At 36.2% G+C, this 27706-nt stretch overlaps 1 protein-coding gene and 1 non-coding gene across 5 annotated transcripts in view; both read left to right on the forward strand.

Moving 5' to 3' along the window:
* Window positions 1-27706, forward strand: part of PATJ (PATJ crumbs cell polarity complex component) — a 345818-nt gene that overhangs the window by 67695 nt on the left and 250417 nt on the right. For all 4 annotated transcript variants that reach the window (XM_075998871.1, XM_075998878.1, XM_075998885.1 and 1 more), the window contains exons 16-17: window positions 3522-3683; window positions 7574-7705. In XM_075998871.1, the coding sequence (XP_075854986.1) occupies window positions 3522-3683; window positions 7574-7705 (294 nt within the window). The remainder of the gene's footprint in view (window positions 1-3521; window positions 3684-7573; window positions 7706-27706) is intronic.
* LOC142869751 (U6 spliceosomal RNA) lies at window positions 26283-26389 on the forward strand. The gene has a single exon (XR_012918320.1). It is a non-coding gene; the product is annotated as a U6 spliceosomal RNA (small nuclear RNA).

Here is a 27706-nt window from a genome sequence, read left to right on the forward strand (position 1 = left end):
GAATCAACCTGGTAGCCTTAGCCAAGATTAGAATCCCATGGGTCCTGATTTTAGAGATTTCTTTCTAAAATTTATATTCTTTCTAAAATCATATTTCTTTCTAAAATTTGCTCAAAGTGAAATGACAAGGGATAGCAAATAGGTCTTATGTTGGGTGCAACTGCAATTTATTAGTAGTGTCCAGTCACCTAAAGGAATATGTTGAGAAGAATTCTGAGTTGAATTTTGAGTTCAGAAAGAAAAGTGCTATTTTCATGCATTATGGATAAGCAAACAAAAAAAATAAAAAAATAAAAAAATAAAAAAGAAAAGTGCTATGACTAGTTATACCAAATTTCATTGTAAGCATGGGAAGGCAGGGTTTTGAAGTCTGATTTTAAGAGGTAGAAGGTTGCTTATTTTTAGAGGGGTTCGAGAGAATGGTATTGGGGTGTTTCTTACAGATTAATGCCCTAAGTTGTTTTATTAGACGAATTATGCTTTTTTTTTTGGTTCTGAGGTCATGTATTCCTCTTCTATTGGTGGAGCACAGGCACAGCTTTGTGGGTCTCACACGTGAGAATCTGTACATTGGATACCTGCTATAAGATGTAATTATTAGGTATTGAGAAATAAGATATATTTGTTTGGGAGATGTAGAAGTATAAGTAAAACCAATTTAGCTCACTTTTTTTTAGTGGTAAAATATAGATAACATAAAATTTACCATTTTAACTATTTGTAAATGTACAATTCAATGACACTCAGTATAACTCACTACTAGTATGGTAGGTAGGTGCTAAAGAAATGCTGCATGGATCAGAGAAGAGCAAGTATAGGTGATCCCAGCCATAAAATTGAATCCTCTATGCTTCAGTCAAGACTGGGATTCTGTGGGCCTACTACATTGTAATAAACACAGTGTGGTATAATAGGATAGCATGAAGATTTTTTGAATTCTTAAATACAGATTTCTAGTGAAAGAACTTGAGATAGGGAAAGAAACCCAGGTCTGGAAGTCAGAGAAGCTGCTTGGGGTTCTGAATGTGCCACAGGTTAGCCATGTGTCACTTAACTGTTATGGAATCAGTTTCTTCATCAATAAATGCCTACTTCACCATGTGTTTGTGAGGATCTAATGAAACATTGTCCATGTAAACTATAAAACATTATCTCTCTGTGAGGTATTGACAATATTATCACTGTGGAAAAGGCATATTGACAAGCTTTATGGGCTGGGCTGAGGATTCAGTATGGTAATATAATGGGACAACACTTTTACAGTATTCTGTAGTCTGGAAGTATATACACGTGTGCGTATTTTCTAATCGAAAATCTGGGTAATTGAGACTTGACAATACTTAAAAGGCTCTCAAGTTGAAGGACTTTGAGAAATACTGTGAATTCTAAAATGAAAGTCAGCCTCTTCTGAGTAACCAAATACAGAGATAAAAAATCTCTGTAAAGTTAGCCAAATAAACTCCTGAACTCAAAAGTGTGTGTGTGTGTGTGTTTAATGTACTCCTTAGAGCTTAAAACCAGAAACACAAATTTGCTTTGGGGTTAGAACACTGTGCCAAGTCTCTGCCCAGCGCAGCTATTTACAGCGGCTATAAATCCCCTCAGATAGGAGCTGGTAATGGGAAATGTGACCAATCCCTTTAGCGGTAGAGAGTAGTGAGGAGGTCTACCAGGCACTGCTATAATAATTGGAGACAATTCAAATGAATAAATAATAAGCTAAATAAATATTTAAAGGTACTCCAAGATAAAAACCTGAAAAGTGACTTTCTAATTTGTTGAAGTGAAATACAAACTAATACCCATGTATCGGTAGAATTCCTGCTTTGATTATATCTACTTGTGTTTTTTCTTAAGTATAGGTTATGACCCATTAGGTTGATTTTAGAACCGGTGATAGGTACCTCCCTGCCTCTTCTTTTGAAAAGGTTGACTCGTAGTTAATTCCAAGGAAAAACCTTTCATCTGCTGCTGAACTCGCTGCTCCCTGGGCCTCTTCATCAGTCGTAAAGACGGGGAGACAATATTTACTTTTGCAGTAGGGCTAGCTCCCTGAAGTGCATGTAGGTCTCTTTCCCATGTGGTGGTTTCTTTGTAAATAATTAAGAGGCAGGGTGATGTGTCTGTCCTGATGGCTAAGTGCTTGGTGTGTCAAGGCTTGAGAGTGGTTCTCAGGGACAGTAGACTCAAGACTCAGCCTGCTGCTGGTGGGGTGCTCCCAGCAACCCAATGTCATCTTATTCTCTGGTGCAGTGACAGATTTGTGGAAAGGCTTCTCCCAGTAAAATCAGCCCTGCCAGTTATCTGAACATTAACATATCACCTATTAGAAATGAATGCCAGATTAGAAATATCTTTAAACTAAAAAATGCTGCTAAACCCTCCCAAGAAGGTAGGAGTCAAATGTGGAAAGGATTGTTTGTTGCCTGGATTGTGTCCATGCCTCAGCTCTTTGGGAGTAGCAGACAGGTCAGCTTTTAGAGACCTGTAGTTAGAATTGAGGGAACTCTTTGAGTGAAAGCTGTATATATGAAAAATTGAAATAAACATATCTTTCTAAATCATCTTTGGTGCCAAATATTTTTATACACCAAAAATAATATGAAATGTAGATAATGTTTTGGTGATAAGGATTAATCATTAATAAAAAATAATTATCTTTTTTCCTTTAAACATGGGATACATGCATAAAATAATTTGAAAACTGACACATTGCATATACTTGATGATGCTATCAGCAGAGTATAAGAATAGAACTGATACAAAGTTATGTGTATTTCTTGTCACTTGACCTTAGCCAAAAGGTTGAGAAGCAATGTGTTTATTTCTTTTTGATAGAAGTGATTTTTCTAGGATGGTATTAAGAGTGTGGGATGTGAAAGAATATTGTGAACTGATGTTAAATTTTGACAGTCGAGTATTCTGGATTTGGTTAACCTGCATACTCCAAGTTAAACAGTTTTAACAGCCTTAAATTTAGTGTTAATATCTATAGTGATATTCTTATGAAAATGCAAAGGGAAATCATCTTAAGAAGGCTATAAAGGATATTGACTGCATTTAAAGGGAACTGGGTATTAGCTGGGCATGGTGGTGCTTGTCTGTAATCCCTGCTACTCAGGAGGCTGAAGTAGGAGGATCTCTTGAGCCCAGGAGTTCAAGTTTACAGTGAACTATGATTGTGCCACTGTGCTCCAGCCTGGGTAACATACAACACTGGAGTATTGAAAGGAGAAACCATACAGATGTGAAAATTTAGGTAGATGACTTACTCAGTAGTAGATGTATTCTGTACATATTTCATACTGTATTCACTCAAGTTCAGTAAAGATTTGACCTTAAGGATTTCTAACCTTTTTTTTAGTTATTATAACACTAAAATAATATGATTAAATTTAGGCCCTTTGTTTACAGGGAGAATAAAACATTATCCTGTTTTCATTTTGGTAGATTAATGCAAGTAAGAGATTTTTGTTTTTTCATTTGGGACCTCTTCAATTCTCACTTGTCTGTCTTCCTAGGTCAATGGCATGCAGCTCTATGGAAAATCTCGCAGAGAAGCGGTCTCCTTTCTTAAAGAAGTGCCACCCCCTTTGACCTTGGTGTGCTGTAGAAGGCTGTTTGATGATGAGGCTTCCGTAGATGAACCAAGGACCACCAAAACCTCTGTTCCTGAAGTGGAGGTACTTCATGAACATACTCCAGCCCCCACTGGTGTGCCCATTCATCAAGGATAACCTGAAGAGTGTATTCAAATATGAAGGAAGGGGAACCCACTCCACCTCTCTTTTTTATTTGACTAAGGCGACAATGCATAGTTTTTTCAAATTGTTCCTTTTTTATAATGTCATAAAACTCTTTTTCTTGAAATGTTGGAGACATTGACATGCATGCATTTTGATTTTAGAGAACCCTTTCTTAGTAATTGCCTGGACTCATTACTTTTGGCTTGTAGTTCAACTCAGTTTGTCTTAATAAGCTTAAGATGCTGATGAGTGTTGAATGTCTAATAGACTTCCCCTTTTCAGAACCTTAAAAATATGAAGATCTGTGATCAATTTCAAAGTGAGTGTAGAAATTGCCATGAAAGCCTTCTGAAGGTCAGAGAATGAAATAACACTTTCTGTGCTCTAGGTACTCTTTTTTTTTTTTTTTTTTTAAAGAGCCTTATATTTATGAGAAGAATTTTGAGCACTTGCTTTGCCATCTTATGCCATTTGCAGTCTCATCTTTTATGCCACTTTTCCCTACTCTTCTAGATTATATTCCCATTAATACCAGTTTAGATACATGGGGGCTTCACTTGTTTAAGTTCTGAATTTCAAGATACGTGGAACCTAATCCTGCCTGTACCACTTAATAATTGTGATTCTTTGGACAAATAACTGGACTTTCTGTTCCTAATTGTCCTCTGAAAAATGGTAGTACTTAACAGTACTCGCCCACCTCATGAAGTTGTATGAGAAGGAGATGTGGTGCTGTGTGCTGGGTACTTGGCACAGTGCCTTGCCGGGACACTGCCCAGTAACGGTTAGCGATGGCTGCTCGTCTTCTGGTTCCCCCCTCCCCTGTCCACCCATCTTTGTTTTCTGATCTCCTAAAGCGTATAAGAGCCCAGCACTGTCTTATAGTCAGATACTTCAGTGTGTATTAATCTTTTTTCTGAGAAGACCGTCAGAATCTTAAAATTATTTTCTATCTCAAAGTGTTTTTATTTTGTACTGGGCATATAAGAGGGGCTTTGTAAATTTTTTATTTTTTAAAAAAATTTTCTTTTTGAGACACAGTTTCACTCTGTGAGCTAGAATGGCTAGAGTGCAGTGGCACAATCATAGCTCACTGCAGCCTCAAACTCCTGGGCTCAAGTGATTCTCCTGCCTCAGCCTCCCAAGTAGCTAGGATTGTAGTCAGATGCCACTACTGGGCCTGGCTAATTTTTAAATTTTTTTTTGGAGAAAGGGTCTTGATGTGTTGTCCAGGCTCATCTCAAACTCCTGACCTCAAGCAGTCCTCCCACCTTAGCCTCCCAAAGTTCTGAGATTTTAGGCACGAGCCACCATACCTAGTGAAATTTTTGATTATTGATTGACAATCTTTTTTAAAAAAAAAAGTTTGACTTTTGTAAAAATATTTCAAGAAAGGGACTCAAACACCACACTTTTATGACTTTTGCTATTGTACTAAAATGAAATGTGGGTGGCGGCTTCCCTCTGAAGGTTGACAGAAATGCCTTTAATCTAATCTTGCAGGGTGTGTAAATCACCAACCCTGCTTGCTGACTCCATGCCCCCATCTGTCATGCTTTACCACAATGGGTGAACAACAGCTTTGAATTATGCTAAATGTCAACCTGGCTGCCCATTAGTTGATTGCTTTCCATTCTATAAATACAGGAGTTATGCAGAATTGATTGTATCAAAGTGATATATCTCAGGTTGGAGTATAATATCTTATGTGCCGTGGATGCCTTGAAATTTCTATAAACTTGGGTTTTGTAATTGTATGTGGTTTCTTAAAATTCTGGCTCTCTTTTCCATCTGTCTCATTTTCATTTATGCTGATACCATCTTGTGTTCTTAAGCCCTATCTGGTTAGGCAGCTCAGCCAAAATTCTAATGCTCATTAATCAGTAAAGGTATTAAATGCCCCAGTAAAACATCAATCATATTGTATTAGCTTTGGGAACTTTACTTTTTATTGGAAGATATAAGTTTTTTCTTTTTAAGTATATAACTCCCTCACATCAGGCTGAAATATACAGAGGTTATTGATCTAGAACATTCCCAGTAATTTCAAGTTGTGTAATTCAAGAACCAAGAAATTGTCCCTGTGTTTAGATTCAGTCCACCATGTATTGAGTATTGAGCATTCATGACATGCAGTGACAGTTTGAGATTGAGTTCTGCACCTGTCCTCATTTTAGAAATGTTTTTGTCTTCACTATTTTCCAAATTATAGGGATTTTTTCCCCCTCCCCTTCTTTGATTCCATTAAATGGATTTTCTTCTACAGGTCTTTCAAAGTTATGTTTGTAGGGATGATACATTTTCATTTTATATATTGAGATCACCCACAGTTTTAAGAAGTCTACTTTTTAAAATTATTATTTAGTCTGTGGCTTTATTAAGAAGGAATTTCAGGCTGGGTGAGGTGGCTCACGTCTGTAATCCTAGCACTTTGAGAGGCTGAGGCTGGAGGATCATTTGAGGCCGGGAATCAGAGACCAGCCTGAGCAAGAGTGAGACTCCATCTCTACAAAAAATAGAAAAATTAGCCAGGCGTGGTGGCATGCGCCTGTAGTCCCAGCTACTTGGGAAACTACTGAGGCAGGAAGCAGGAACATCACTTGAGCCCAGGAGTTTGAGGTTGCAGTGAACTATGATGACACCACTGTACTCTAGACAGGTAACAGAACGAGACCCACCCCCACATCCCCAAAAAGGAAGGAATTTCAAGAGAAACACACTGAAAGATATATAATTTTTAATGTATTGAACAGATATTTATTGAGTGCCTACTATGGGCCAGGCATTTTATGGGTTGAGTGGATAACCATGGTAAAGTCCTTGGTATCATATCCCTCATAGTTTCCCATTCTAGCCTAGAAGCCAGGCAATTTGTTAGTGCTTGAGCTATAAAAAAAAAAAAAAAAAAAAAAATTCTTTAGCTTTAGGTAGAAATTCAGAGTATTTGGGGGAAGAGAAATCAGATGAAAACAGCAGTATGATACTGTAAGTAGTACAAAATCAGAAGGTTTTTTGAAGAGCTGTTTTCCTTATGCATAGTGTACTCATTGACCCACCCATTTCTCTTCCTGGAATCTGCCTAGCAGTAACCCTTCTCTCTGAAAGGACAGCAAGTCTGGGAGGGACTTTGGAGTGTGAAGTCAGGAAAAGTAACCAAGAACTTATATACTGGGCAGTTGTACTGACCTATTTCCTCCAAGATCAGATTTTCATTATTTCAACTCAGTGATTTTTAAAAAATCTATTTTTAGACTTACATGATGCCCAAGGACTTGAATTTTTTTTTTTTTTTTTCCTACCTCATTTCTCTAGTAAAGTTTTTCTTAAAAATTTACAGGAGCCAAAAGAAGTGGGTTCTCGCTGGGAGAAGTTGTCCTGCTCTGGCCTGTCTCTGTGTTGGCATCTTTTTTTCTTTCTTTCTCTCTAATTACAAATCCTGGTATTGCTACTTAAATATCTTATAAGCTTCTATTTTGTATGATGTTTTCATTTACTTGTATATTTTTCCTTTTATGCTTCTAATGGGATGACAGAACTCATTGAAGTATAAGAGGTCAGTGTTAATACTTTGAATGAAACAGGTACTTAACATTAAAAAAAAACTGTATGCACAATCTGCATTTTTCAATGCTTGAATTTTCATGATGATCTTTTCGTAGTGTGTGTGTGCCCAGTGCATGCCTCTTTTACAAAGATTAAAAATAAAAACTGTGCATGCCAAAGAGAATTCCCAGTTTGAGAAGAAACTGTGAGATTCCTGTTATCTTCATTCTTTTCAGAATTGAAAGATTAATGTTCTGAAGCATTTGTCTTCTTTGGTATTTCAGGTTGACCAGAATGTAGACGTCAATACTGAAGAAGATGATGATGGAGAATTAGCACTGTGGTCTCCTGAAGTCAAGACTGTTGAGCTAGTAAAAGATCATAAAGGCTTGGGATTCAGCATTTTGGATTACCAGGTATAAGAATCCACATAGAGGGTTTTATTGTATTTGTTTGAGTAATTGGTTTCTATTAAAGTTATGTGATGTAGTAATTATTTAAAGCACCCATTGACTTAGCCAAAACTGAATCCCAAAGATAGGCTATGACACTACTTTCAGTTGTTACCTTTAAAATTAGTAGCTCCCTTAGTGAATAAAAAATAGGATGATGTAATAAATGGACAATAAGGGAAGCAATAGCTTTATACCCATGGATGCTTTTAGAGACTAGAACTTGATGAACTTTTTTATATGGAGATTTTCCCCCCCTGTTTTATTGAGGTATATTTCACAAACCATAAAATTCATCCATTTAAAACATACAGTTCAATAGCTTTTAGTATATTCACAGAGTTGTGCGACCATCACTGTCTAATTTTAGAATGTGTTCAATACCCCAAAAAGAAAGTCCATACACATTAGCAGTCATTCCCAGTTCTCACTCTCCCGTCCCTCCCCTTCATGTGAAGGTTTTTATAGTTTTGTTTACCTCTTAGTCTCAATGAGCATAAAGAAATAGAAATGTACATGGTGAAATTATATATTATATCCATGTTAATACAAAGTATCTATGTATGCATATATTAATGGGTACTCCAATTATAACTAGAGTAGAATTACTCATACATTTTTGGGGGGGGATGTAAAAGTTCATGATAGAACTTCTATATGTTTTACCAGTTGCTGTTGTATTTTTAAATCTCTGATTATTTGGGGGAATTAAAACTGTTGGCAAGAACTCTTTTAACTTTTAAGATGCATATTTTAATACCTTAGTGCTGCCTAAACACATTGTGGTTAATAAAGCAAAATGTACTCTATCAAAGCACACAAAATGCCAAGTGATATAAAAATCAATTCTTTTTTAATATAATAAGGCAATCGGGAATAGATTAAAAGAAAAATACTTTGAGCATTATGTAAGGACATTCAATTCTATATTTTGGCAGTGTGACTTAAGATTACTGAAATAGATTATGTCTGTTTCACTTTTGCTGGCATATTTCTGTGCCAGATAACCCTCTCTGTTATTAGAACTTCTCTTTGGAATATTATTGAATTTTAAGTTGTTGATTCCAAATGAATATTTTGGGAACTATCTTTGTCAAGAAATATCAATACTATAAGAACCTTTAAGTTTATATATTGGTTAATATCAGAGCATATAAAACAAATGGCAGAAACTATCTCTGTTTTTCTCTTCCCGTTGTAGTTGTATTACCTAGTACATGGTAGCTGGTTAATAAATATTTGCAGAATGATTGAGTAAAGTTTAGGTTAGCCAAAATTAACTGGAATTGAATGAACACATTCAATGGACGTATGTTAACCATTTTCATAATTGAAATTTAATTTAGAAATCACCTTTCAGATGTGGTCTTAGATGTTCAGCTACATTTCTGTTATTGTAGGAATCTATATATATTTGCATTCTTATATAATATTTACATCATCATGTTTGCTGTGATGCTATTAAATGATATCTGCAAGTGTTGTATTTTGAATATTGCACATGTTAAAGCACAGAAGTGTTTCAGAACCTAAAAAAAATTTCAGTAAAGGATAGAAAGAAAAACTTGACAGTTCTTAATAGTTTAATCCCTAGTTAACAAGAAAATTTCCTTATCAGTTGTGAACTTGATACTTTAAAAAAACATAGTCATTTCTAACTGTGGAATTTTTTTTCTTTCACTGCATTCCTGTAGGTATGCATTGTAACTTCTATTACTTTGTGGAATTTATTTTTATTTATAAAATTCTAGGAGTTTCTTTTTCTTCACATCTTCCTCCCAGTCATCAGCACACATACTGTCATTCATTTCTGTACAGATTAGTAAAGTAATTTTGCTTCTAAGAAAAGGATTAGATATTCTTTTTGCCTTTGTGCTTCTTGGAGAACTGATAGAAAAATACTTGATTTCCTAAATGCTACTTTGATTCAAATTAAGGGGCTCAGCTTATTTACTTCTATGCTAAACCTTGGAAGAAAAACCACTCAATCTTAAATGTTTTTCTTAAGTCAATCTTAAGGACACTTGCTTACAGTTGTGTACAGCATGTTTTCACCGTTTGTCAGTGGTATCTAGAATTGTTATCTACTATGACATTTTGGTGACAGGTAAACACAATTTAAACTTTGGTTTGGGGCGAGTTAATTAATTGGTTATACCATCCCTTGTTGTAATTAGGTAATAAATTTTAAAGTTCAAAAATATATTTTGTAAGGCCAGGCAAAGGTTTAGCAAAAGCCACAAAAGGCCACGTTCCTGGCCATTATTATATTCAGTGTGTTCTATATGAATTTATTAGGTGGCGGAATAGGGCAAAAACAGATTCCCGCTCTGCTGGGCCTAGAATATTTAGAGTACGAAGTACTGTAAAAATATTTTCACTATGGGGAGAAAGTTTTAGTAGAATGGGAGAACTTCTAGATTGTAAAGGACCTGCATTAACAATATTGAAGAGATTCAAAATTTACTTTAGAATATTAATTTCAGTTAACCACTTTTCCCACTAACTGGTCTTTCCCTAGATTTATAAGAACTTACTGTTTCTGACAAAATTATATACATCTATTTCATTAGTGCTTATGTAACTTCCTCATTTATAAAATGGGGATAATAATGTCTAGCTCAGGATTTCATGGATTAAGTGAGTTAATGTGTAAGGAAATAGGAAATGTTAATGTTATTATGGAAATTTATTATTAACAATCATGCAGTTGAGGAAATAAACACAAAAGTTTTTGATACTATCCTCAAAGATGGCACCATACTACAATATGTTTGTACTTTATCCCTTTTTAATTATCTTTTGTAGTTAGATTAGAAAAATTAATAAATAGATGCCTTTGTTTAGTGAAATTTCAATTTAATTATAAAATTGCATTCTAATATACAGCCAACTCTTGATGAACCATATGTGAATTACTCAATTGTGGATTATTGGCCAGAAGTTTGCTTTTTACATAAATTGAGCTAAAATTTAGGAGAAGATGGGTGAGCAGATAAAGGCTCTTGAATTTGTCCATGGAACAATAGGGGGCTGTCTGGACAGGTCAGTGACTCAGAGTATTAATGGAAGTTTTGTAGCTAAGCAGAGAAGAATCATGCCATTATGCCTGAAATGAAGAAGCTGAGTCTGCCACACCATTCTACAATTCAGTCACGTGGCCAAAGAACAAAACATGGAAGTTCATTTTCACGAAAGGCATTTTAAATTAGGTTGGGGCAAAGAGAAAAGAAAAAGCACTAGAGAAGATAGTAAATATAATTTGGGTTGTCAGTCTCTTCCTTAGATTTTAGGGTACAGCCATAACTATTTTGGCTATGATTTGAATAGAGGTAGAATATTTGTTAGTCTCAAATATGCCTAGGCATTACTCCATGTAATGTCTAGTTAAAATCCTGCCCTGAATGTGTACCATATTAGAAAATTTACTGATCTCTGTGTAATGTCATGCCATACAGAATTGTGTCATAGAAAACAGTGATATATGTAATTTGTCAAGAGCATGAATATTATGGCTTGACTATATACTGTTTCTAAGCAATAAAACTGTTGAGAAATTTGGTTGTAAGTTTTTATAGTATAAATTCTTACTACTTTCTAGGTGAGGGTTCCATACTGTGCCTTAATTATGTTTGTCTCATTTTTCCAATATTTATGTTTAATGTCTTTATTCCTCAGAGTATTATCTCCATGGAATATTACTAACACTCATATTAATACCAATATTAATACAAATACAATAATAATAGGTAACATTTATTACTGAGTATTTACTATGTGCTGGGCACTGTTCTCGTTGCTTTAAATGTATATTAGCTCATTGATTCCTCCCAAGAACCAAATGAGGTAGGTACTATTATTATTTTCATTTTAGAAGTGAAGAAACTGAGGCACACGGAAGTTAAATAACTAGTTCAAGTTCACAGAGCTGGTATCTGATAGAATTAGAATTTGAACTCAAGCAGTTGGGCCCCAAGTTTTATGCTTTTAACTATCATACTATATTGCTCCTTTCTTTGTGAGTGGTATTTCCATGTGCATTTTATCATAGGGCATCCCCATACAGAATTTATCACAGAAGATCTTTCTGTTTTCCCAGCTTGTGAAAAATTTCATATCTTAGAAACTAAGCTGCTAGATCATATTCTCATTTTTAATGCTTATGTGAAAGTCTAATAAGTAGTAAAAATTAATTAATATAGTGTGCTCATATGCATTGTGTAAGAGCTAGTGTTCATTGCTTCAGAAGAAAATAATTGCAAATTTAAGAATCCTAAACTAGTGCAAATAATTTGTTGTGGGTGAATGTTCAATAATGAAGCAATTATTAGGTAGTCTGAGAGTCTGTAATTTTTAATTTCTACCAAAAAGCTTGAAAAAAATTTAGAACCATATAGATTTTACCTTCAGTTGACCTTATAAATTAAACATGGCAAGTAGATATTTTCTGGTGTTTTGATTTATGTTGAACTTTGAATAACCCCTCATGATTATAATTCACTGGAAATGTTTGACATTAGCCAATTTTTGAACATTAGCTATGATATTGCCATCCTTGGTACTTTTGAATCTCAGTGATTTAGAAGATAAAATTTATTAACCAATAATTCTCCTCCCGCCTCCATCCCATTCCTCATTTCTCTCCCTTCTTGACTGACTCAATTTTTGCCAAAGCAGATATTTCTGAAAGGCTTTGGATTTGTCTCACTGAGAGATAAAAAATAGAAAGCATAATAGCATAGCCATTGAGAAGTGATTCGTAAGTAAATATTGTTAGAAATGCTTTAAAATTTGTTCGAAAGACCAAAGGAAAATGACCACTCATTAAAAAGAATAGTAGAAATATTCCTCCCTATAAAAATTGACAGTTATTAATTTTTCTTAACAGAGAAAATGGGTTATAAAACCAAAATAGTGTGAATGTAAAATATTTCAGTATTGCTAAGTCTTGGCTATAGTATGCCTTAGTATTTGTGCAAAATATATAGTGTGCTATTTTGGCTGACTGTTAACTCTTTTAGGATTCTCTTTTTAAAAAGATTTTTATTGTTATTTTATTTGTTTTATATTTTTAGAGACAAGATCTTTCTCTGTCACTCAGGCTAGAGTGCAGTGGTGCAATCATAGCTTACTGAAGCTCCGAACTCTGGGCACAAGCAATCCTCTAGCCTCAGCCTCCCAAGTAGCTGGGACTACAGACATGCACCACTAAGCCTAGCTAATTAAAAAAAAAAAAAAATATATATATATATATATATATATATATATATTTTAATTTCAAAATATTAAGGGGTTACAAATGTTTTTGTTACATGGCTTGAGTCAGGGCTATAAATGTGCCCATCACCTGAATAGTACCCATTAGGTGGGTTTTTGCCCCTCCCTCCCTCCCCCTCCCCCCTGCTTGATTTCCAATGACTTTTACTTCCCTCTGTGCACTTGTGTGCCCATCATTTAATATTAGAGAATATATGTAGTGTTTGTTTTTCCATTCTTGAAATACTTCGCTTACGATAATGGTCTCTAATTCCTTCCAAATTACTGCCTTTTGCAATGCTGCCTTTTTTATGGCTGAATAGTACTCCATGGTATACATATACCACATTTTGTAAATCCACTCATGAATTCATGGGCACTTAGGTTGATTCTAGATCTTTGCAATTGTGAATTGTGCTGTTTAAAAATTTTTTTAGACATAGGGTGTTACTATGTTGCCCAGACTGGTCTTGAACTCCTGACCTAAAGTAGTCCTTGCACCTCAGCCTCCTGAGCAACTAAGATTGCGGGTGTGAGCAACATGCCTGGCTAAAAAAGATTTTTAAAAGTTGCAGGAAGGGATTGTATAACTTTCATGTATGTCTTAAAAGTTGTCCCTTTTCTTATTATATGTGTAACAAAATGACTTTCTGGGCATATTAAAAATGTTTTAAAAATAGCTAATACTAATGTATGGCATAGAAATTAAAAAGTACATAAAGGTTATCCTGTGACAAGTAAATCTACCTGTGACCATAATCCCTCACTTCTCCTCCCAGGTAAAAACTGCTGTTTTTCTTGTTTATCCTCCCAGAAATATTTTATACATACATGGTTATATATACATGGTTATATAAGTAGTAGTATTTAATGTTTTATTTTTTGACGCATAAATGGTATATATCATACACACTTTAAATGATTTGCTTTTTTTTCTCAATGATATGTTCTTTCACTTTGGTATTTATAGAGCTACCTAATTCTTTTTAATGACTGCATAGTATTTTGTTGATGTACAATAATTTATTTAACCAGCCTTCTGTGCCCATTGGTGTGTATTTTAAGTGAGGCTGTAGTGAATATCTTTGTCATGCTCTTATAAAAAGATGTGAATAAATCTTGTGATAGGTAGGCATTAAATTCCTAGAAGTAGAATTGCTCATCAAAAGATCATATTGTATATCTTTTAATTTTTTGTACATTTTTACCAAATTGCTTGTACATAACTATTTGTGAAACACACATATACATTGATAACTTCTTATGTAGAGTCATTTCTTTGTTCAGATAATTCTCTTGGAAAATAGTGTAAGCAGTGTGTAATTCATGAATTTGCTAATGGTTTTCCATGATATGGACAGATTAAGTGATAGCAATATATAACTATCAATTTTGTTTCAACTTTATATATGGCAGTAATTAATTTATTGGCCTTTGCTAGCTAAGAGGGCATAAAGTATTTATATTCGGGCTCTGATATTAGTGCCCACAAGTCTATTCCTATTTCTTTCACCAATTTTAATCTTGTATATCAGAAAATTGAGCTTTAAAATTGAGGGGGGAGGGGAAGAGATTTGAGGGTTTGATTGAATGCTTTTATTAATACATAGTGTTCGGTAGCTTGTGGAAGCCCAATATCTTTATGTTCATTTTAGCCAGTTAGTTTACAGGATTTAGGATATATATAGAATTTGATAAGTATTGACATAATTTTAACATAATTAGAGTAGTAATATTTAAAAGTCAGGTACGAAACTATACCATTTCCAGACTCTAAAATGTATGGGATAGCCATGTACTGCAAGTTATTATACAGTTTCATTTTAATGCTCAAGGGATCTCATGGCCACTGGTATCTGGAGTTTTTTTCCCCTTTTTTTGTTTGTGTCTTTTTGTTCAGAGCCCTTTGGGTCTGTTTTATCCATGCAAGATGTTGATGCTAAGCAAAATGCAGTCAATCCACTACTAATGGCAGTCTCCATATTCTCGCAGATATATCATATAGCTCACTGCTGAGCAAACCACACAGCTGCATTTAAAGGTCACTTTTTGCTTAACAGAACTTAGTGGAACTGATAAAGGCTACTTTTTGCCCATCCCTGGGTCCTGTCCACATTTATTTTTATTAACATCAAAGTACTGTAAGCTCCAGTGCCAACTGGGCTGAAGATTTCTTTTCACAGAGGATTTGTTCCCTTTCCCTCTATGGGAAAGTTCTGTATCCTTTAAATCATTTTAAGCTGCTTCATTTGAAAAATAATTCTTAGTGGTGTGTTCATGGAGTGGATTGATTGTGGCTACTGGGGAAATTCTCTCATGGCTTAAATATTGCTTTTCAAGCCTGCGAAGTAGGTGAATGAAGGGAGCCCACTCCTGGTGTGTGGAGTTTGTAGTGTGCTCAGGATGACGACCGACTTCCAAAAATCTCAGTGCAGCAAGACTAAAGGCATCAGGAGACCAGAAGCCACTTAATAAGAGATCAAAGAGGCTGTGTGTATATCAGCTTGAACTCCAGATAGTACAGATCAAAAGCTTGCCTTTGCGAGGCAGCTGCAGGGGGATGAAGTTAGCGGGAGGCCTCAAAGATCTTAAGTCAGGCCTGATGTTGAACTTTGCAGGGATTTCATGGCTCTGGAATACGAATTTGGCAAAAAATCCCATTGTGTCTAATGGGGGCGAAAGAGAAAAGCGGGTAAGCAGCAAATGCTTGTCAGCTGGATGGTGCATTCTCATAGGGTAGCTTTCCTTTTAACGAATGCTTTTCCATGATTGTTTCTGCTTCCTACCGGAAGGCATTTCTGAGAAGGAGAGGATCCTGCAAATGGTGTGTTGCTTTTAGTGAGTATTTCAGAAATGGCCAAACTGTAAATGTTAGTGTTACAAAATGGCCATGGAGAGCTAAAATGTGGGTATAAAGATGCCCAGATTTACTGCAGTGCCTGGTAATCGCACCTCTCCTGTGAAATGCTCGAGATGTTCTAGGAAGTTAGCGAATATCAGCCTGGCTGTACATTTATGTCTTTCGTGTAATTAAAAACAGGATAACACCTGCTAAAAAAAAAGGGAAGATTTGATCCAAAGAAGAAACACAGTTTCCAGAGGTGTTCCATTACCAGTCTTCTCCTACCTCCAGATATAGAGGTGCCCACTTGAATCTGTGATGCCAGCATGGACAGCCATGGTAGCAGATGAAAGTCACAGCCCTTCCCAGAGTATGGCAGAATGATTGAATCATTGGCAAACAGGAATTGGGAATCTGTTATTCCAAGGCATGATGATTTGTACCTCTCTGCCCTGCTTCTGGGTGTCATTTGGAGCCAGATGGTGATCCAGAGAAACCATGGTTTCCCAAGTCTTAGAAGTGGTGCTGCCTCCTTCTGGTACCAAAGGTCTAATTTGTTAGTGATGCATGAAAGAGGATTGGCTGCCTGATCCTTACACACTGTTTCTGGGGCTCAAGTCCCCTGTTTAGCCCTTCCCTCTGTATTTTATTTTAATTCGGTATTACCAGTATGCCACTGTGAACATGTAGAATGGTTGAGAGCACTTGGCTTAGGAGTCAGAAAGTGCCCAAGCATCCGGGTTTGCATTCTGGCTATGACATAGTACTGGGACTCTGGATAAGCTTGTTTGCCTTTCTTATTCTCAGTTTACTAAAAATGATAATCTCCAAAATAGAAATAATATTTGCTTTATAAAGAGGCAAGGACTAAATAAAAAGATGTGTATAAATGCCCACACTTTTCTTGGCACAAAATAATCAGTATTACTATTCATTGAAAAAATGATGATGAAGATTTTTGAAGATAGAATCTGGGCACAAGTTTGCTATTTTGTCATTCATGCTCATCTTCGAAAGAAATTATTGTTCATTTAATATGAGATAGAATCAAGAGTCTAAAGATGAAAAGATATACTCCCTTTAATGATCTTACATATAACAAATGTTTATTAAACATTTCCCGTGCCAGGTATGATTCTAGGAACTAGGGATCTAGCAGTGAACAAATTAGACAAAGTCTCTGTCCTCATGGAATTTAAATTCAATTTGAAGTAGACAGACAGTAGACAAATAAGCATATATTAAGATGTAATAAAGGAAGCAGAGTTGGGAACAACTCTATATAATACGTTATGATTTTAGCCATCGTAAAAGTAAGACTAAAAGAATCTGTGAAGATTATTTCTTGGAATCCAGAGAAGGCTCTCAGGGAATTGAGGCTTGCCATGTGGTCAGGCGGGGAGTGGACAGTCATTCCAGGTATGGTGAATGACCTGGAATTGACGAGTTAGTCCTGATTTCATGTTTTTATTCTTTTTAGTAACTGCGAATTATTGAATAACTGTTTAAACTTTCAAATTTTATTACTTATAATAAAAAATCCTCTGAGAAACTTTGTGTTCTAATTGTTTATTTGGAAAACATGATCACAAGGTAATAGTGGCCAACAGTTATGTACAGCTTACAGTAGCCCCCGTTACCCATGGCTTCACTTTCCATGTTTTCAGTTACCCATGGTCAACGGTGGTCTGAAAATATTAAGATACTTTTAAGACAGAAAGATAGAGACCATATTCACGTAAATTTTATTACAGTATATTGTTATAGTTGTTCTATTTTTATATTGTTATGAATCACTCACTGTACCTAATTTATAAACTTTATCATTGGTATGCATGCATAGGAAAAAAACATAACCTATATAGGGCTTGATACTATGTGGTTTCAGGCATCCACTAGGGTTCTTGGACTCTAACTTCCGTGGATAAGGGGGGAACTACTGTACTCTGTGTCAGGCATCGTCTAAAGCACTTTGCAAAGAGCTGGGATTACAGGCATGAGCCACTGCGCCCAGCCATTCAAGCACTTTCTGTACGTTAACTGATATAATCTTCTCCACAACCCCAGGAGATAGGTCTCGTAATCACCCTTATTTTATGGATGAGGAAACTGATGCTGAGAGGTTAAGGAATTTGCTCATGACCACCCAGCTGGTGAATGGAGCTGAGCTCCTGCGTCTGGGGTCTAAGAGGGTGAAAGTGCTGTCTTCAGACCAGAAACAACACTGATTCTCCCTAAATGTGGCCCAACTGAAAGATAATAGAAATTTCTAATTATTTGTCTTTTCAGAGAGATATGCTTATTTCTATTCAAAAACCTTTGCTTCAGATTATTCTTGGAGCCTTATGATCCCTTCTTTACCTTTATACTTCCCACCTGATCAAAATCTTGGGAAGCCTGATTTTTTTTTTTTCCTTGCTGCCCGAGTGTAAAAACTGTCTGCTTTTCTTTATATTTCCCAACAGGACTCCTTGGCCTTTTCCCTATATAGATTCAAAGTTAGTAAAGCTTTTATTCTGCAAATTGTGTGCTGTATATCATGGAGTATTGGTTGGCCTTTGAAGGATTAAAAAGAAAAAAAATGAAACATGGGAGTGCAGATATCTTTTTAATATACTGATTTTCCCTCTTTGGGATATATACCTAGCAGTGGCCTTGCTGGGTCATATGGTGGTTCTATTTTTAGTTTTTTTGAGTAACTTCCATATTGTTCTCCATAGTGGTTGCAGCCAAGATTTGGAATCAACCTAAGTGTCCATCAACAGGTGAATGGATAAAGAAATTGTGGTACATATACACAATGGAATATTATATAGCCACAAAAAGCAATGAAATCCTGCGATTTGCAACACGGATGGCACTGGAGAACATTATGTTAAGTGAGATAAACCAAGCACAGAAAGACAAATCTCACATATTCTCACTCATATGTGAGAGCTAAATATTAAATCAATGTATCTTATGGAGACAGAGAGTAGAATGATGGTTACCAGAGGCTGTGAAAGGTAGCGGGGAGTGGGGAAAAATTGGGGATGGTTAATGGGTGCCAAACTATCGTTAGATAGTTGGATAGAATGAACAATATTTGATAGCATAACAAAGTGACTATAATCAACAATAAATTAGGGTATACATTAAAATAACTAAAGGAGTGGAATGGGAATGTTCCTAACACAGAGAAATGATAAATGCTTGAGGTGATGGATACCCCAGTTACCCTGATTTAATTAATATACATTGTGTATATCAGAACATCACATGTACCCTGTAAATACATACAATTATTATGTACCTATAATAATGAAAAATTTAAAATGTAAAGAAAGATAAAACAAAGCCCTGGAGAATCTTTTCTAAAGAATGAAGGGCATTCTGTGTCCTTGACATGGTCATCGTTGTCAAACGGCCTTCCTGCCTAGAGATAGTTCCCATCTTTCAGTGTCTGCTCGTGGAGAATGAGGAATGCCAGGCCGTTCTGAGCCTCTCTTCATGTGTTTAGGAGGTTAGAGGTCTGTGTATCTGGAAAGCATAGGTTCAACTCTATATTTTCATGCGTTAACATTTAAGTTTAGCTTCATGAATGATTTATCAAATGATAGCGCTGCTGGTCTAAGTCACATATGCTCAGTTGAATTTAGAAGGCATAAACGGGATGGAAACTGTTAACTCCTCAAACCCAGATGTCCTATTAACTTCTTTCCCATCATTTTCACAGTAATGATAATAGCAACAGCATTTATGAAGTGATTACCGTGGACTTACTAAGCATATTACATGCCTTATTTCATGCTTTTAACTACTCTGTGAAATCTGTGCTATTGTTATTTCCGTTTACAAATGAGAAACTCAGAGTCTCTGAGATTAAGCCATTTGACTAGTATCACTCAGCTAGTACTTGTGTTTAGGTCGAGAGTGATTTATTTGGAAAAGTAAAATAAATTCCTCAATCAATATTTGAAAAGCTTTTAAGTTTTGTATGTTTGTACTTTTGCTGCATCATAATAACTTTCAACTAGTATAACTTTTTTCTGAAAGATATGATATTTCTTATTTATAAGTTCATTTGATACATTTTTCAAAAATTATGGTGAAATGCATATAACATAAAATTTACCATACTAACCATTTCTAAATGTACAATTCAGTAGTGTTAAGTATATTCATATTTCAGCTAATGTAATTTTAATTGTACTTGAGTACTACTGTCTGCCTATGAAACCTCAGGCATTTCAGCCAGATGATGGGGCTTTTAGATAAAGGACATGCATGGTTTGCTTTGTTTTTCTTATAGCCTGCAAAAGTCCTAGGCCAAAAATGAAGAGTAAATATGTAAACAGTTAAAGCATGACATAAAATGTTCAAGCAATGAAAGAAACATCCAAGGAACATATCTAATATATTAATACAAAGAAATTATCCAATAGGAGACTCGAAGGGGATACAAGAAAGGAATGGTCTTCAAGAAGTGATTTCCATAGGACTCCTGCTTAAACCTTTTAAAATATTATGGTGCTTAAAATAGATTTTTGAAGTACTAAGCTATATGGAATAAACTTATATGCAGGCTCATGTATTTTTTTTTTCTCTTTAGAATATATTTTGATCTTTTAGCAAGTTTCTCTGTTCACTTCTCTTCCATTGCACTTTTAATTGCCTTACGTGCTGTGCTTAATGTGCAGCTCAGGGACTGTTTAGTTCTATGTATGATGTGCAGAAAAATCTATTCTTAATGCCTAATAGTATTTAGGAAGTAATAAGACACAGGGAGCCAGGAACCATATCAGTGTTATCTATCTTGAGTGGACTGAATGTATTTTGTGGGCACTTACTTTGAACATGATGGTGTTGTGGTAATTGGTATGATTAGTGTAATACTTTGCTATATTATAAAAATAGTTAAAAATGGGGTTAGATTTTAGATAAGATAGCTTGCTCATTATTCATTAGAATCAGTTATTGCCTTGCGTTCACTATAAATACATTTATTTCTTTTTCCTAAAAGCAAATGCTTAACTTATTGGTTAAATGAGAAGAAGCTCTTTTGAAATAATTACTTATATTCCACTGTCTTAAACTAGGGCTAGTCTAATGATTTCAATTCAAGTAATGGTTTCTGACATGTTTTTTGTTGCTACCTTAAAATGACAAAGGAAAAAGGTGTTTTAAGATTCATTTTATTAAAAAAGGGCACATGTTGTCATATATGTATTTTGTTGTTTGCTTGTTTTGTTTTCTTCTGTTGGTTGAATACCCACGAAGTTAGTCTTGTATAGTCAGTGGCCCTTTTTATGAGTTTTTAAAAGACATCCCTAGCTAAAGTTTTACCATATTTGTGACTATGGTGTACATCTTTTTCAATTGCTGATGCAGTGTTTTGAATTAACTTCCATCTTTCTGTACTTTTTATAGTGGTTTTGTGAATGTTTTGGTAGAAATTAAGGACAAATTTGACTCAAGATACTCTGTCAAATTTAGTTAAGGGATTTTAGAGTTGAGGGAAGGGATCATAACTCATGTATTCAACTTTCTCATTTTACATTTGAGGGGACTGACTTCAGAGAAATTAAGACACTTGTGAAACTCTGCACGTCCAAGCTGTGACCAAGACAAGTCAAGACTTGTCTCTTGACTTCTGACCCCCACTCTTCCTCCACTCACTAGTGGTTTGATTATCTGTCTTCCTTGCCTCTCCTATACATCATTTCTCCTTTTTAAAAAATCTTTGAATTCTTGTTTTCTGACTGACATTGTTCACAATGGAAATTTTACTTCATGCCAGCTGTGCACCAGAGCTTCTGCAGATCACTGTTTTCCTTTTTCCTTAAGACGTAGACATCTGTGTGCGTGTGTGGGTGACAGTCTCCCTTTTAAATGTAATGGGTTCTTCCTGCATTCTATTTTAGCAACTTCCTTGAGATGTTATTTTGAAAATTTATTTAGCTGTTAATTTATTTAGATCTTAATACTCCTTACTTCAAATAGTAATGCTACATTTCTAGAGTATAGTCTTCAAGGAGGTAATACGTGGCTGCTTATAGTTTTCATAGTTTTATGTCAGTTGACAGCTGAGTTGAAACAATTGTCTTATCAAGTATTATGTAGGTAACTATCATATTGTCCACAGTTAGCATATGTACATCCTTTAAAATTATCTTTGAAACATACTTCCTCATACGTTAGTAAATCAATATTTGTGGAAAGAAGCTTTAAGCCTAATTCTGTAATAATGTGCACTACAGCATTGAATTCATTGGTTGGCAGATTGTTTCTTTTTGTTTGTAGAGCACTTTCTATTTTAGAGTTGAAGTTGCTTTACTAGTCCTTTCTTGGAATCATTTCATTCTTGGTCAAGGACTTCTGTAACACACCTGTAGAACAGGTTTTTTTTGGTTTGTTTTTTTTTTTTTTTTTGAGACAGAGTCTTGCTTCGTTGCCCAGGCTAGAGTGAGTGCCATGGCATCAGCCTAGCTCACAGCAACCTCAAACTCCTGGGCTCAAGCAATCCTCCTGCCTCAGCCTCCCGAGTAGCTGGGACTACAGGCATGCACCACCATGCCCGGCTAATTTTTTCTATGTCTATTAGTTAGCCAATTAATGTCTTTCTATTTATAGTAGAGACGGGGTCTCACTCTTGCTCAGGCTGGTTTCGAACTCCTGAGCTCTAGCAATCCACCGGCCTCGGCCTCCCAGAGTGCTAGGATTATAGGCGTGAGCCACCGCGCCCGGCCTAGAACAGGTATTTTGATGCTGTGAGCTATACAACACAGCACAGAACTTTAATGACATACCATTAAGACTACATGAATTAACCATATTTCCTCTCATGAGTTTAGTGGGCCAACTTTATATTTTAATATACACTAAGTTGACAATAAGTGTCAAAATTATCAAAGGTAAAAATTTATAGGCAATTTTTTTTTTATCTGAAATAGATTATGGTTCATCTCTTTGTGTGGTCTTTAAATTCCTGTCCCAATACTTAATGTTTTTAAAGGTTTGGGTGTTAGATATAGAATAGGTTTTTCAAGACAAGAGCAAGGTGCGGTGGCTCACGCCCGTAACTCTAGCACTCTGGGAGGCCGAGGTGAGAGGATCACTTGACGTGAGGGGTTTGAGACCAGCCTGAGCAAGAGTGAGACCCCATCTTTACTATAAATAGAAAGAAATTAGCCAAACAACTAAAAATAGGAAAAATTAGCCGGGCATGGCGGTGCGTGCCTGTAGTCCCAGCTACCTAGGAGGCTGAGGCAGGAGAATCACTCGAGCACAGGAGTTTGAGGTTTCTGTGAGCTAGGCTGATACCACGGCACTCTAGCCCAGGCAAGAGAGTGAGACTCTGCCTCAAATAAATAAATTCATTAAAAACAAACCCAAAAGAGAATCTTTATTTTGAATATAATCAAGCCCTTGTTACACCTGGATCTTTGCTTTTCTTTTGTGAGATGATACTGCAAAGCACATAGATTTTCAATGTCACAACAGTCCTTGGTGTGAATCTGATGTTCCCCTTATTTTCAGAAATGGCTCTTATTGATACATTTGCCAGTTTAATAAGTGCATCCACTTTTCTTCTTGTTAATTCCTTCCGTTTTCTTTTTATATAACTTTCCCTGCTTCATGCCTTTACATTAAGTGTGCCATAGTTGCTTGCTTGTTTATAGCTTAGGTTTTGGAGCAGCTTTTTGACTAGAGCTTTCCACGTCTTCTGGCTGATGTGTCTGTCTCTGACAGAGCCCACACAGTTCGGCTGAACTGCCTCCCCACCCCAGGTGACGCCTCTGCACTCTGCTTTAGTTTATGTGAAATCTGGTCTCTTTGATCTGTGGGAATATACACAAATATTCATATAATACATTTTATAGACATTTTAGAAACTTTGAATCCCATCCATTTGGGCATAATGATTATCACATGTTTGGATTTGTTCATGTAAAGGTGTTCTTATGCTCACGAAATGAATGCATTCTTGAGAAAGTTAATGTACATAAAAATTTGGCAAAGGCATGTTTTACCTACACACGCAGGCATGCTGCACGTTCTGTGCTCTCTAACTTTTCATCTGCTAGGTACTGAAATATAAACCTGCGGTGGCCAACTGTGATATTTAAGGGACTCAGTTTTACACACTTTGGGAAGGTGATAAATATATCTTCTAACATATTTGTCATCTTTCAACATCCATTCATTTAGCAAATGCTTACCTTAAGGTAAAGAAGCAGCATTGCTTAGTGTGGCTGGAAGCATAAACTCTGGGCTTCAACTGGCTGGTTTCAATTCTGGCTGTGCCCTTTCCCAGCTATGTGCTTTGGTTACGTTTCTCTTTCTGTTTCCTCATTTGGAAAGTGGGGGTAATGTGCCTACCTCATGGTGTTATGAGGATTTAATGGGTTAGAATAAATAAGATTCTTAGAACAGTGCCTGGCATGGCAAGAGCTCAGTAAGTGTTAACAGTTGTTGTTGTTAGTCATATATAATGGGATCTGGCCTTTGCTTTTGGTGTGCTTATAGTGCAGTGAGGAGAGAGAAACTAAACAGTCATTCAATATTTCACTCTTCAGTGCCTTCTATATGGCGGGTGTTATAGTGGGCCCAAGAAATAAAGCAACAGGCTGGGCGCGGTGGCTCACACCTGTAATCCTAGCACTCTGGGAGGCCGAGGCGGGTGGATTGCTCGAGGTCAAGAGTTTGAAACCAGCCTGAGCAAGAGTGAGACCCCGTCTCTACTATAAATAGAAAGACATTAATTGGCCAACTAATATATATAGAAAAAAATTAGCCGGGCATGGTGGCGCATGCCTGTAGTCCCAGCTACTCGGAAGGCTGAGGCAGGAGGATCGCTTAAGCCCAAGAGTTTGAGGTTGCTGTGAGCTAGGCTGACGCCACGGCACTCACTCTAGCCTAGGCAACAAAGCGTGACTCTGTCTCAAAAAAAAAAAAAAGAAAGAAAGAAAGAAAGCAACAAATGAGCACATTCTTGCTCTCATGAAGCTTATTTTTTAGCAGGAAGACAGTTAAATTCAGTAAACTGTCAAAAGTATTATAATAAAATACAATGTGCTATGGATATACATCTAATAGGAAGACTTAGCTAATTCTTAGGTCAGACAGTAAGGAAAATAGATTATGACACATGCTATAATGGAAAATCTTTGTAGGTTTAGGGCTATCACAAAGTAGGAAGTGCTTGGGTCTTCAGGAAGTCAGGGAAGGCTTCTTATTGGAGGAAACGCTTGAGCTGACTCTGTGGCAAAGACCAGACAAGTGGCAGCCGTTCATGGAGAGCATTCTGGGCAGAGGGAATGGCTTGCATGATGTCGTGGGGCATGCCAAAGTGTTCCACAGGGCCTGAGTTCCAATAGTCCTGCATTGCTGCCATGAGGTGTGGGGCAAATGGAGGCAGGCAGTGCTACATGTGGGGAGAGAGAAAGGAGGTGAGACAGAACTGCAGATCTGAAGGATTTGCCCTCCATAAAGGATAAAGGAGTTAGCGCTTTATCCTGAAGGCAGTGAGTGTCACTGAAGTATTTTAGAGGAGGAATTATGATTGCATTTTTATTTTTAAAAGGTGACTCTATTATCTCTGTAGAAAATAGACTGATGTGGGCAAGGTTAGAGACAGGTAGACCTATTAGGAAACTATAGCAGCTGCCCAGGCAAGAAATGATAAGGTGAACCAAGGTAGTGACAGTGGAAGTGGAAAGAAGAATCAGAAGAGACAGAAAGTCAAATTGACAGGGCTTGGCGAGATTACAGGCGTGAGCCACTGGAGGGGTGAGGGAGAGAAGTGAATTCTTGGGTTTATGCTGATGTCACTCGGAATATAGGAGGAGAGGAGTCTGTCAACTTAGATTTCCCCTAACATCAAAATTTCCTTTGTTTATAATAAATACCAAACATTAGCATTACAAGAGACCTCAAGAATCTTTGTATCCACTTTTTTGCAGTCAGGTACAGTGATTTTATTCACTTGTGAGACTGAGCAGTTAGATGGTTCACCAGGTTTTCCTAGCTGAGTAGTGAGGTGCAGAATTCATATCAGCGGTGTTGTCTTCTGGTATAGTATTCTGATGAAAGTTTGCCATTTTTATATAGTTATAGACGTTTGATAATATTTTTAAGAAGTGTTAAGAAGCAACTTTCGTAAATTATTGGATTGAATCAAACATGCGGGACACTGTTAGGGGATATGTAATGATATAAAGCTTTTGAATAAACGGGGAAAAAATTCCTTCAGGAGAGAATGGCTCGCATAGTAGATGGTTCTTCTGTTCTAGGATTGGTCTTTAGTGCCCTCTATTGGCTGTTTAGTGTAAAGCAACATCCTGATTCTGGAATACAGTGTTCCTTGTAGTGTTGTTTACCAAAAGAAGAAATATTAGATATTTAAAAATTATGATAAAAGGTGATAAAAACCAATGAGAACCTTAAAAATATTTTTTGAGGGTGCTGGTTTTGACAGTACATATGCTAAAATTGGAACAATACAAAGAAGATGAGCATAGCCCCTGAGCAAAGATTATGTGCAAATTCATGAAGCATTCCATATTTAAAATAATAATAATGTGTGTGTGTGTGTGTGTGTGTGTGTGTGTGTGTGTGTATGTATGTGTGTGTATGCATGCCTGGGGGGTGAGGGGCTGGGTAGGGGTCTTGAAAAATATCTTTAGAACATTTTGTTTACTATAACACACGTACCATACTGTAGACTATATTTTCATAAAATGGACCTTTCGAAGTCAGGCTGAGTTTTGAGCACTTTTTATGCAGCAAAGCCTCAAGAATAACAGCCGCCCCAGTAGGCAGTAGCAGCTGCTGTTTTTCCATAGCGTGGCTGCTACATGTGATGGCCATGAAAAGAAATGACTGTTACTCATTAAAGCGACTCCATTCAGCTATGTGGGAAATCACACAGTCAGAAAAGTCATCATAGAAAATGAAGTAGTGATTAAAGATAATGGGGCTTCTTCAGAGGTGGGTGATTTGTCTTTTTTTCCCCCTTCCAAGTGACAAAGAAGCTGCATTTGGGTTCTCTCCTCCAGGAAAAGGGGTGGTAGTGTTTAGAATAACTATAGGTCTACACCTGAATAAATTTTAGGAAGCAAACATACCTCTCACTAGTTTAAGGTCTAAAGAAGACTGTACTTATGTAAATAAGTGCTCACTATGACTGAAATAAGGGAGATCTGTTAATCTTCAAGGGTAGAACTCTTTTTCCATTTTGTTCCTGCTGAATCTTCCTTTGAAATGTTTCTAATTATCATTTCAACGGGTTGCATTTTGAAAACGTATCCACATATTTGGGCTAAAAATGACATGTTTTGATTCAGTGCTACGTGAAACTGCAGAGATTGTTCACAACAGACTTAGTGAAATCATTTATTTTCTTTTGGTGTATTTTACTGTTGCAATTTTCTCTAAGAAAGTTTAGTAATTAGAAATATGAAGTAATGCTAGCTGCTTTCTGTGTATTTCATGAGAGGAATAAGCTATTATGTAGTTTCCCTTCCTCCCCAATAAAAAAGCCTTTTATCAAAAACTGACATCCTAAACGAAGGACATAATTGTACAGCTTATTTATTAGTGTGTCAAACTTAAAATGTAATGGTTTCATATTTCAGAATGAAAAGTGTGTTGTGATTCATGGCTGCCAGTGACAAAATAGACAGCTCTTTTATATTACAGCACCAATTGCCTGCTGATATACCACTGTACTTTTCGGTTCTCTTCTGCTCTCTTCCTATGCAAGAGCTCCCTCTACTTGAAAATATTGGTGTAATTATAGTTTAACACTATGTACTTTATTAGTGAATTCCCTGACTTTTTTATTTTTATTTTTTTGAGACAGAGTCTCACTCTGTCACCCTGGG

The sequence above is a fragment of the Microcebus murinus genome, chromosome 2 (genome assembly GCF_040939455.1).
Source record: "Microcebus murinus isolate Inina chromosome 2, M.murinus_Inina_mat1.0, whole genome shotgun sequence".
NCBI lineage: Eukaryota > Metazoa > Chordata > Mammalia > Primates > Cheirogaleidae > Microcebus > Microcebus murinus.